Source organism: Trachemys scripta, chromosome 20 (assembly GCF_013100865.1).
Source record: "Trachemys scripta elegans isolate TJP31775 chromosome 20, CAS_Tse_1.0, whole genome shotgun sequence".
In the NCBI taxonomy this organism is placed as follows: Eukaryota; Metazoa; Chordata; order Testudines; family Emydidae; genus Trachemys; species Trachemys scripta.
In genome coordinates this window covers 8,391,753-8,403,407 of record NC_048317.1, presented here as the reverse complement: position 1 = coordinate 8,403,407, position 11,655 = coordinate 8,391,753, and the positions used below count along the sequence as shown (strand labels likewise).

Genomic DNA, 11,655 nt, shown 5'->3' with positions numbered 1-11,655 from the left:
CATAATAATGTCTTCTAAAAATATGCTGAACCCAAAGATATAGGCTCAACACAGGAATGACTGGATGAAATGCTTTGGCCTGCTACTAGACACACAGGCTAGGTAATCATAATGATCTCTTTTGCCCCTGAAATCTATGGATGGATCTAAGAATACTTCCCGACATAAGATGGTTAGTTGGAAGCAGAAGTATTTGTAAAGCACTTTGGAAGGGAAGGCTAGAGCGTATTTATCATTAAAGATTGAGAGTTGTTTTCTTTTATTACAGCAGTCATTAAACCGGGAGCTCCGTGCCCTTACACACAAGTGTCCTATATTCAAACTATAGTGGATTGCAGCTGATGTGCGAGGCTGCCTTTATCTCAGGGTGTGGTTCCTGTGTTCTCCTGTGGGTGGCTGACTGGCAATGCAACTTATTACAGGAAACTGGATAACGAAAGTGGTCATAAGAAAAGAAACACATTACAAGTCTCGGCTTCAGCATGTCTGCCGGGAGAATCGGAATCCTGGTAGCTCTGTCTTCCTTACAGCAGATTCTAGGTACGGTATGGAAATCTTTGTGCTGCTTTGCTCATGTTAAGGGCATAGTCCAAGCATAGCAAATGCTTTCTGCTTTGTCTTTGCCAAAGCAATCAAAGTCTCTGTGGACGGGGCCTCGGCCATGTAAACAGGAGTGAAATGTAAGGCTCTGGGGCGGATAAATGTCAAATGAAAGGTTTTCCTCTCAGGTGTGCCCACATTTGAAATGGGAGGGGGGATTCCCTGTTTATGGAGATATACCGACACTAGCTGTGCTCGAGTAGTGCCTAAAACTAGCAGTGTGTCCGTGGGGGCACAGGCCCGGGGGGTCAGGTGGGATTGTTCTCGGGATGGCTCGTCTGAGCCGCTGCCAGTGCTGCTGTGGACATGCTGCTATTGTTAGGCGCTAGCTCACGCAGAGCTAGTGCAGGTACATTTACATGAGCTGGGCATCACACCCCCACCTCAGATGTGGACCTACCCTGAAAAGCATCTTGCTGAAGGAGCAGGGATAGCTAGAAATTGGTTCTGTCCTGAAAACCCCAGGTGCCTGGTGTGCAGGACTGGCAGGGCCGTGGCCTTCTTCGCACTCGGAAATCTGGAATTTTTGGAGCAATCTGTTTAAAAAAATTGGAGTTGAAACAGTTGTCTGAGGAATTGCCGTAGGAACTGAAGGTAGCACCGTCAAACCAGAGCACGTAAACTAAGAACAGATCCAGTCCTTTCCCCAGAGCTGGATCTGAACCCCAAGCTGCTTTTGGGGGTTGAGAAACGCGTGGGCAGCCTACGACCTCCCTGAGGCTTGACTCAGATGCACCGAGCGGGTTCTTGCGCTTGAAGGACAAAGCCTGAGAGGCAGGAAAATGGGCAAATCACAACATGCTCCAAACACCCCCCAGGGCCGGAGTGAATCACGCCCATCGGGAGCGGTGCAGGAAGGCGTCAGAGAGCAGTAGGTCCTCACACGTGCTGTTCTCCCATGAGCGCCCAAACCTGTCCCAGCCCCAGAATCAAGCCTGGAGCATTCAAATAGCTTTTCCTTCTTATTTCCTTCCTTTCCAGGCTCTGTAGCTCTGGGGCAGCCCACCGTGCGACTGTCCCCCCCTCGCAACGTGACGCTGCTGTCGAAGGATTTCGGCATGGCTTTGACATGGCTCCCCGGAGAGGGGTCCCCACCAGATGTGCTGTATACTGTGAGGTACCGAAAGTGGGTATCCCGCAAGTGAAAGTGACTAGGAGCGCCTGGGGCTTGTTCCCATGATGGGTGGGGTGCGGGGAGAACTGTGGGTGGCGGTTCTATTAGTGGGGTCTGTTCATAGCTTTTTTTGCTGGATGGACCAGGCCCGCAAACAAACTGATGAGCTCCAGAGCCATTCCTTGTAGAGCTAGGATTGCCGGATGTCTGGTTTTCAACTGGAACACCCGGTCGAAAAGGGAACCTGGCGGCTCCGGTCAGCACCGCTGACCAAGCCATTAAAAGTCCCGTTGGTGCGGGGCTGGTAGGCTCCCTACCTGACTCCGTGCAGCTCTCCAGAAGCAGAGACATGTCCCTGCAGACCCTAAGTGGAGGCGCTGCCAGGGGGGCTCTGCGTGTTGCCTGTGCCATGAGTGCGGGCTCTGCAGCTCCCATTGACTGGGAACCGCAGCCAATGGGAGCTGCGGAGGTGATGCCTGAGGGCGAGGCAGCGCACAGAGCCACCTGGCTGCGCCTCCACCTAGGAGCCGAGGAACATGCTGGCAGCTTCCCAGAAGCCACCTGAGGTAAGCGCCACCTGGAGCCAACACCCTGAACCCTCTCCCAGCTCCCTCACCCCAACCCTCTGCCCCAGCCCTGAGCCCCCTCCTGCACCCAAACGCCCTCCTGGAGCCTGCATCTCCCACTCCCTCCTGCGTCCCAACTCCCTGCCCCAGCCCAGAGCCCCCTCATGCACCCCAAACCCCTCATCCCTGGCCCCAGCCCAGAGCCCACACCCCCAGCCAGAGCCCTCACATCCCCCACACACACCCTAACCCCTTCCGCAGCCCCGAGCCCCCTCCCACACTCTGAACTACTCATTTCTGGCCCCACCCCAGAGCCTGCACTCCCAGCCCAGAGCCTGTACCCCCTCCCTCACCCCAACCCCCTGCCCCAGCCCAGAGCCCCCTCCCAAACTCCAAACCCCTCAGCCCCAGCCCGGAGCCGCCTCCTACACCCCAAACCCCTCATTCCTGGCCCCACCCCAGAGCCCGCACCCCCAGCCCAGAGCCCATACCCCCTCCCACACCCCAACCCTCTGCCCCAGCCTGGTGAAAATGAGCAAGTGAGTGAGGGTGGGGAGAGAGGGTGGGGGAGAGAGAGGGAGGGGGGATGGAGTGAGCGAAGGTAGGGTCTAAGAGAAGGGGCAGGGGTGGGGCCTCAGGGAACAGGTGGGGCAGGGGGTGGGGCCAGGGTGTTCTGTTTTGTGTGATTAGAAAGTTGGCAACCCTGTGTAGAGCACTGAGGGGAGCTGGGGTGCAGGCAGCTTAGAGCCTGGTTAAAAGGACTCTCTGGCGCTGCCCAGGCCAGCAGAGCTGTGTTTGCTCTCTGTGCTGTTCTGGGGACCCTCCTACTGCACCCCACGCAGCCTGGCTGCTACAATTCCCTTTCTCCCCTGCCATTCTGAGCACATCCCTGTGGTCCCTATCTGGCTTCCTGTCTCTTACCACTGCAGTTTCAAGTTCCTTAATCTCACCTGCCCCAACCTCTGCCTTCCTCTTTCACCTCTCCCTAGACGGTCTCTCTCCTTGCTGCTCCCTTCAGCTGGCCCCTGCTTCCGGCTTTGCCTCCCTCTCCAGGTGGTGTCCGTCCACATGGACCTGGTTCCTTTGGGGCCTGAGCCAAGTCAGTAGGAGTCTATCCATTGATGACCGTATAACTGGAGACATGGCGTTTCACCAGCAGGAAGCTGGTGCAGCGGAGTGGAGAATCTGGCCCCTTGTTCTCATCTACCAAGCACAATCTCTCTCTTCCTTATCTCTCCTTAAAACCCACTGCTTCAAACCTCCCCTTCCTTTGATCCTCCACCAGCCTTCCCTCCCCTGGGCTGCCTCTCCTCCTGCCTGTGTTGGCCTCTCCTTCCCCAGGGCCTGCTTGTGCAGCCCACAATGGGAGGACTTGCAGATCCTGATCCGTCCCACAGGGATGTCAATGGGAGCCTTTCCACTGGCCTCCACGGGCCTGGAGCAGGCCCAATCAGCTTAAGCTAAGAGTTTCAAAAGTGACTTGCGGGCCCCAGTGTGAGACACTTTCAAGGGGCCTGATCCTCAGGAGTTGCAGAGGACCATCCCCCTGGAAATCAGGACCTTTTAAGGCAGCTCAAGTAGGACACCCAAAAAACCCCCACAGGTGCCTAAAATTCCAAGTCACATTTGAAAATCTTGGCCTGGCGTTGTAAAGCTTTTAAGGGAAGAGACTGAGTCTCATTCCTTCTACCTGGCCCCCATCGCTGTAATCTATGAGTGCCTGACCGTGTTTAATGTGCTGCTCATCCTGACATCCCTGCAAGGCAGGGCAGTGCTATTACAAGGAAACTGAGGCACGGACACTAAGGCTGTGTCTACGCATATCGTGGTGTGTGGAGTACAGACCAAGCACGCCCCCCAGCAAAGGAGTAAATAGCAGTGTAGATGGTGAAGCACTGCTTAGTCCTGTAGAGACATGCCATGTGTGATTTTCCCAAGGTCACCCGGGAAGTCTGAGTCAGAAAAGGGGATCTGATCCATGGTTGCCCGAGTTCCAGGTTTGCACCCTAACCACTGGGCAATCCTTCCTTTCATTCTGTTGCTGTAAAGCAGAATGTAAATCTTTGGGGCCATTTCAATAATTAGAATTTGGGCTCTGTCCCTTTACCAGGGCCAATCCCTGGAAAGAGGCAAATGTGGGGAGAGCTCTGCCGTAAGCCCGCAGCCACGTTTGGTGCCAGTTCTGCAAAACGCCACCCCTGCTAGCCCGAAGAAGCACTAGATGTTCAACACTGTGTTGGTTTTGTTTCTTCTTTCAGATGGACTCAAGTAAAGCGGTGGGAAAAGGTCCAACACTGCAGAAACATTTCCCAAACCACCTGCAATCTGACTTGTGTGTCAGACCCATACAACAAATTCAGCGCCCGTGTCAAAGCCCTGTCGGCAGGGCGCCAGTCCCCCTGGGTGGAGTCGGGATTCATGGAATATCAGTTTGATGGTACGTTATTGTTAGTCTCTGCTATGGCTGAACGGCCTTTCCAGAGAGAATGTTTGTGTGATGCTCCCACAGCGTTAGAAGAGTTTGGAGTTTCTCTCTCCTCTCCTCCACGCTTGTAAGATTTCGTAAGGTGCTCAGATACCATGGTGATGGGCACGGCATAAGAACCTGAATAGAACAGACCCACACTACAGCTGTAGGCCCTATGCAGAGAGCTGAGTCTCAACAACCTCCCCTGGGGGCAGGACACTGCCAGTTGTGGAGTTTCTGATCCCGGGCTCTTTGTCCTTTGTTATCCAACATGTTCATTGAGATCGTGGCTTCCGCTACCGCCAAGTCAGATGCTTAAAGCACTGGCAGGCCCACTGATGGGAGTAAAGGGGGCAACTGTCCAGGGGCCGGGGTGATTTAAAAGGGCCTGGGGGCCGCCGCCGGCAGCGCAGCAGGGCTAAAGCAGGCTTCCTGCCTGCGCTCACTCTGCACTGCTCCGGAAGCAGCTGGCACGTCCTTGCGGCCTCTGGGGAGGGGGGTCTCCACGCGCTGCTCCCACCCCGAGTGCTGACTCCACAGCTCCCATTGGCTGGGAACTGTGGCCAGTGGGAGCTGCGGGGCAGTGCCTGTGGACAGCGGCACGCAGAGACCCCCTAGGCCCCTCGCTTAGGAGCCACTGCCAGAGGGGTGTGCCAGTCGCTTTTGGGAGCTGCCCAAGGTAAGCACTGACCCCTGACCCGCTCCTGTACCCCAACCCCTTGCCCCAGCCTAGATCCTGCACCAAACTCCCTCCAAAAGCCCGCACCCCCCTCCCGCGTCCAAACTCCCTCCCAGAGTCCGACCCTGCATCCCCTCCCACACCCAAATGGGGGCCCATTGACTGTTCTGCCCTGGGACCCAGACATGCTGTCGGCGGGCCTGAGTACTGGCTTTGAACTCTTGATATCCATCTAAGAAAGAGCCTGAGCTTCACAAAAACTTAGTGTCCCGGGTTACTTTGTACGTGGCCTGTTTGGGTGGCTGGCTTTTGGCTGCATACTGGGATCTATGCGAGTGCTGCTCTAACATCTGGGCACTCAATTACAGTGGAACTGGCTCCCCCAGCACTAGAAGTGAGCGTGTCGGAAAGTACAATCAATGTGAGTGCCGCTTTCCCCCTGGCTTCCTGTGTGGAGAGCACCTTTATCGATCTGAAGTATGACCTGGACTTCTGGGAAGCCGGAACTGAAGACAAGGTCAGAAGACCAGTGTTTCATTGGATTAGGCATAGATACGTACTGGAGATGCAAAGCTTGGATCTTGATCCAAATATCTCTAAAGTTCTGGGGAGGGGAGTGGGTTGGATCTGGGTTTTTGGGAACTGGGAATCATGGGAATAGTTGTTTGACCCCCCCATATCCAAGATTCCAGTTCTTTCCACTATATATCCCACAATGCACAGAGACAAAAGTCTCAGGATACATAGAGTCCTGCTAAGAAGCAAAGCCTCATGGGATACCTGTCCAGAACGCTGCCTACGTCCTCCACACAAAGTCCAAAGCGTGAGACGCGCTGATAGGTACTGAATCAGAGAACAGCTGATGTTGTGTACACAGTCAGAGAGCATGCCGTCTCACATGCACCAGTTAGTGTGCAAAACACTCAGTGCAAATTAGCCCCCCAGTCAGGAGCGCTGCCAGCTTTTCTGCCGCCCTAGGCGGCGAAAGGTCCCGCCTCGAAATGCCGCCCCCCCACAGAGGCGGCGGAAGGTCCTGCTGCGGAAATACCACCGTGGTCGCCACCCCCAAATCGCAGCGCCCTAGGCAACCACCTAGGTTGCCTAATGGGTTGCGCCAGCCCTGCCCCCAGTGCAGCCAAGGCCTAGAAGACTGAAATAGTCAAATGAGAAATACCAGTGCCAGACCAGGGGTCTGTGGAGTAATACGTGGTTCTTGCCTGGCTAACATCTACACACACGGAAGAGGAGAGACATATCTCAAAGGTCCCTCCAGAGTCTAAAGGATCCAGGTCTGAACAGAGAACCCCAACTGTCTCCAACCCTCCGTTTTCCTTGTGTCTCAGCAGATTCAGTACTGCGACAACATGAAGTGGGACAAGATAACAATCAACACTCGGGAGATCAGCGGCAATTACTGTCTGAGTGCCAGGGCTTCTTTCCAAGTAATCAAACTAAAACACAGCGAGTTCTCCAAGCCGGTGTGCGTGCTGTTCAAGTCCAAAGGTACAGCCCTGCTGGGAGGGAGCAAGGGATCGGTGGGAAGGGGCAGGGCTGGGAGGAAATTTTTCCATCCAAATAGGTTTTTGACAGAGAATTGGGTCCAGGAAAGAGGCTGGTTTTGCAAAAAAGTGTCTCCTTTCTGTGAAAATTTTTGTCAAAAACCAAAATGTCCGAAAAACTGAAAGACTTTGGCCATAAACCAAAATATTTTGGCCAAAATAACTTGGTTTTTCAGCCCAGAATTTTTGGTATTTAAATTTCCCCTGAAAATGTAAATTGTCCATGGAGAACTTAGATTAAAGGGGTTCTTCCCCCCCCCCCCCCCCCGCCATTTTCAGCAACGTTTTCTGTAAGAAAACCAATTAGGTTTTCACCAGCTTTAGACAGGATGCTGGTCTGGATGTGGGCGGACCTGAGTTCTGTTGCTGGCCAAATCACTTCCTTGTCTAGGCTGTTGTCAAATGAGGAGAATGACACTCAGGTTTGAGATCAACGGATGAGAAGTCCTCTGTAAGTAGGGTGACCAGATAGCAACTGTGAAAAAACGGGAAAGGGGGTGGGAGGTAATAGGCGCCTAGGTAAGAAAAAGTCCCAAAAAACGGGACTGTCCCTATAAAAACAAGTTTCAGAGTAACAGCCGTGTTAGTCTGTATCCGCAAAAAGAAGAACAGGAGTACTTGTGGCACCTTTGTTAGTCTCTAAGGTACCACAAGTACTCCTGTTCTTCCTATAAAAACAAGTATCAAAGGGGTAGCCATGTTAGTCTGGATCTGAAAAAGCAGCAAACTGTCTGTTAGTCTATAAGGCGCCACAGGTCTCTTTGCTCCTATAAAAACAGGACGTCAGGTCACCCTAGCTGTAAGAAGCTAGTAGTACTTGTAGAACATGTCCACACCAACAGAACTATTTCTTGGCTTTCTCTCTTGCAGCCGTGGACTGGAAGTTCCTAGTCACCATTGCAGTCCCATTGCTTGTCCTGCTTTTCCTTTGCGCTGCTGCTGCGTCCATCCTATGTCTGTGTAAACAAGCTGCCAAGAGAGTGAAGAGGCCTCAAGCTTTGGTATGGAAAGACTGCATTATTGGGCCAATCCTGGAAGCTGCTGTGTTCCTGCAACTCTTCCCGATTTCCCCTGCACTTCTCAGGATTGGGTCCAGAATTGAGATCAGATAACACATACTTCAGTGTATTTGTAGAGCGGTAGCACACAAGGCTTAGGAAAGGGATAGGTAATAGGACAGAAAATATCATCTTGCCTCTATATAAATCCCTGGTATGGCCAGATCTTGAATACTGCGTGCAGATGTGGTCGCTTCATCTCAAAAAAGATATATTGGAATTGGAAATGGTTCAGAAAAGGGCAACAAAAATTATTAGAGGTATGGAAGGGACAGGAGCGGCTTCCAGCCGCAGGGGGGGGGGGGGGGGGATGACCTGGCCCATGTCTTTGCAGAGCTCATCTCCTCTCCTCCCCCCACCCCCAGTGTGGCTGGAAGCAGCTTGTTCCTTTCTGCCTGCACAGTGTCAAAAGGCAGCTAACACCTCCAGGCTGCTGCTGGTCACCCACATAAGCCAACCACCTCGGGCTATAGCGCAGGCAGGAAGAGGTTAAGCCCTAAGGCTGCATTGTGCACCAGGGCCCAGGGAACCTGCCTGCAGGGGCTTCAGTGAACCCGGCCAGAGAGGTGGCTCGGCAGGGGAGGATTCCTAGGGGATGGAGCAGCCCTACGCTTCCTGGGGGCAAGACCCGGGGGTGGGGTGCTGAAGAAGGTGCTACGCCTCTGCCCTGAGGGCTGCTGTGGAGCCTGCAGGTTCGGTCGTGAACAGGCTGGAAATTACTTCTCCCCCCCCCCTCCCCCAGTCCCGCCACTTCAGAGCTTAGCTGAGGGGCGGAGAGGCTTCCCATGCCAGCGCTGTTGGTGAGCTGAGCTCTCCGACCAGGGGTTCTCCATACAGCGCTGGGAGCAGGATGCGACCCCTTGGCGGAGATATGAAGGGGGGGAAGGGGCAAAGCAGGGAGAGGACAGTGAGTGGGGAGCATGTAAAGGGCCAATGGGTGGGCAGCAGAGGCGACACGTAACTGGCCATCGCCTGGCGCCTGCCAGCACGCACCAGCCACCGCAGCGCGCAGCCAGCACCAGCCAGAAACAGGACAGGGTGGCGGGGCCCTGCTGGCCGAGAGCTGGCACACAGTAGGGGCTGCGCTGATGAACCATCAGGGGGAGCGGCCAGCCCCACGCGCTGTATCTTTGCCCTCCCAGCAGCCTTGCACACCCACCCCCATCGTCCGCCACTGGACACCCACCCCTTCATCACTGGTGGGCGGGTGGCTGGCGAGCAGGGATCCGGCCAGCAGCAAGACCACCGTATTGATGCGGGGGAGACAGAAAATACGGGACAATTTGTCTGTTTTTAAGAAGAAGTCGGGACACCTGCAGGAGAGCTTAAATACGGGACTGTCCCTTTAAAAACAGGATGTCTGGTCACCCCAACTGAAGTCAGTTGGGACTGGACCCCATTGTGCTGTACAGTCCCACAATAAGAGCCATTCTCCAGGCTCTCTGGCACTTCCCATGCCCACTACAATTGCTTTAAAAAGTATCTGTCAAAATGAAAACCCCCTTTAACCTGCCAATCTCATTTCCCTTCCTGCTAGGACTTCTCCCATTTCAGGGCTCCTGGGACGATCCTTGAGAAGGAGCCCAGCGAAAAGGAGTTCTTTGAGGAAGACCTCCTAGCCTGCATGGAGAAGCCAGAATTGGGAGGGAGAAGGAGTGGTCCTTCAGTGAGGAACAACGTATCACTAAATGCTTCTCTCCCCTCACTCTGGGAGGAAGAGGAGGAGGATGACAGCAGCAGTTTCAGACCCTACACTGAAATGCCTCGGTTCCTGAAGAGAGCTCCCAACTGCCAAGTAGCCAGCACGAGTCACCAAGGGACCCAATCGGGTTCTGAACTGGGCGGCTCCCACCTTGAGGGAGGATCTGTGTCTGACCTAGCAGGGTTAGGGTTCTCTCAGCCTGTTTGGAGGAGGGGCTCGGCCAAGGAGGACACCTCTGGGTTCCAAGACAGTGAGAAATCCTTCTTTTCTGAGAGTTCCTCCTTGGGAGACTTCTCTCTCATTGAAGCCCGATATCCAGCTACTAATGGACATGGGCAGCTTGTCTGCCAAGAAGACACCTTCCTTCAGATGACTGTGTTGACAGAGGGGCTGAATGGGAAGCCTCCTGCTTATGAGCAAAGCCTGCAAATGAGACATCCCCATAACACCAACCATCAGTGGCATCCTTATCCTGACCCAATAGTGTGTGTCGCACTAGAAGTCAGCCAGGTCTCCGACGGCTTCCCTCTTGAGGGGCAGCTTGTTTGCTTTCAGACTTTAAAGCTCGCAGAGGACGAGGGCATCGCAAGCGACAGCGACAGCCTCACCGTGTGCTCGGAAGAAGACCCACCATCCCTGGCCTCACTAGTAGGCGAGACTTTTGAAGCTGAGACACGGGGGAAAGGTGGCAGCTTGCAGCAAGAGAGCGATCCAATCTTTAAATTCCAGGGATATCAGCATGTGCGTTATATGCCAAGGAACTGACTGGGATAGCGACCCTGTGGCTGGCCTGGATCTAGGGAGCTCCATCCAGGAGGAAAACAAGGACAAGTGTTTGTCAGACCCAAGATTTATGCTGCTTATGCATTACCACCCATGCATAGTGCTTTCTGCTACCGTTTGTCCTGCCTAGGGCTAGGTCTTCACTCACAGAAAGAGGTGGGTTCTTATCATGGGGTATCTAATGCACGTTAGCTATCCCGCTGGAAAAACAAGGCACTGTAGTTTTACCATGAGGTAAGCAAAGTGAGATCGACCCCAGGAAGGGTTATGGTGCTAGTCTTGCCTAGCTACCTCATGGTAACACTACAAGTGCCTTGTCTCCACTTAGAATTTTACACTGAGATAAGGATCTCGGGTTAGTTATTGTTCAGGCTGCATGACCTCTGTCATGGAGGTCGGGGAAGTCATGGATTCAGTGACTTTCCGGGACTTCTGCAGTAGCCGGTGTGGCTGACCCGAGGGCCATCCAAGCAGCTGGCCCCAGGAGCCTCAGCAATGGCTGGCCAGGTGCAGTCAGCCCCCACTGCCAAGCAGAGGCAGCTGTCGACCTCCAAGGTTCCCCCAGTGCAATGGTGCCACGGAGCTGCTAAGATTTAGTCAGGGGTCTTTATAGTAAAAGTCACGGACATGCCATGAGCAATAAACAAATATTCATGACCTGTGACCTGTCCATGACTTTTACTATAAAGACCCCTGACTAAATCTTAGCCTTAGTTATTGTACTGTAAAAGACGCACACCTTTCTGTCAGTGAAGACACAGCCAAGGGCTGTGTAAAACTGCCAGTAAAACGCTGGCAACATGGCATGTTCCAATTGTGTGTGGATTTCAACCCAGGCCAGCACACTTCCATTTCCCAGCTGTCATTGTGCAGTTAGAAGAACAGGAGTACTTGTGGCACCTTAGAGACTAACAAATTTATTAGAGCATAAGCTTTCGTGGACTACAGCCCACTTCTTCGGATGCATATAGAATGGAACATATATTGAGGAGATATATATACAACATACAGAGAGCAATATATGTTCCATTCTATATGCATCCGAAGAAGTGGGCTGTAGTCCACGAAAGCTTATGCTCTAATAAATTTGTTAGTCTCTAAGGTGCCACAAGTACTCCTGTTCTTCT

General features: G+C 53.5%; 1 protein-coding gene across 4 annotated transcripts; it reads left to right on the top strand.

Moving 5' to 3' along the window:
* The first annotated feature begins 429 nt into the window (after positions 1-429).
* On the top strand, positions 430-11,397 carry IFNLR1 (interferon lambda receptor 1). Of its 4 annotated transcripts, none has more exons than XM_034754324.1 (7): positions 430-540; positions 1,582-1,726; positions 4,539-4,717; positions 5,795-5,943; positions 6,773-6,929; positions 7,856-7,986; positions 9,581-11,397. In XM_034754324.1, the coding sequence occupies exons 1-7, from the start codon at positions 483-485 to the stop codon at positions 10,508-10,510; spliced, it is 1,749 nt and encodes a 582-aa protein (XP_034610215.1). In that variant the 5' UTR covers positions 430-482; the 3' UTR covers positions 10,511-11,397. The 4 variants fall into 4 exon arrangements, with proteins under 4 accessions (XP_034610215.1, XP_034610214.1, XP_034610212.1 ...); XM_034754323.1 differs by having other exon boundaries at positions 6,770-6,929; XM_034754321.1 differs by lacking the exon at positions 430-540 and adding an exon at positions 980-1,471 and having other exon boundaries at positions 6,770-6,929.
* The last annotated feature ends 258 nt before the right edge of the window (positions 11,398-11,655 follow it).

What these genes read in the sequence shown, in the direction of transcription:
- IFNLR1 (XM_034754321.1), top strand. Translation starts at nt 1,399, where the DNA reads ATGCTCCAAACACCCCCCAGGGCCGGAGTGAATCACGCCCATCGGGAG. An exon ending in CAGGAAGGCGTCAGAGAGCA is followed by an intron (nt 1,472 to 1,581) that starts GTAGGTCCTCAC and finishes CTTCCTTTCCAG; the next exon opens with GCTCTGTAGCTCTGGGGCAG. An exon ending in CGTGCTGTTCAAGTCCAAAG is followed by an intron (nt 6,930 to 7,855) that starts GTACAGCCCTGC and finishes TCTCTCTTGCAG; the next exon opens with CCGTGGACTGGAAGTTCCTA.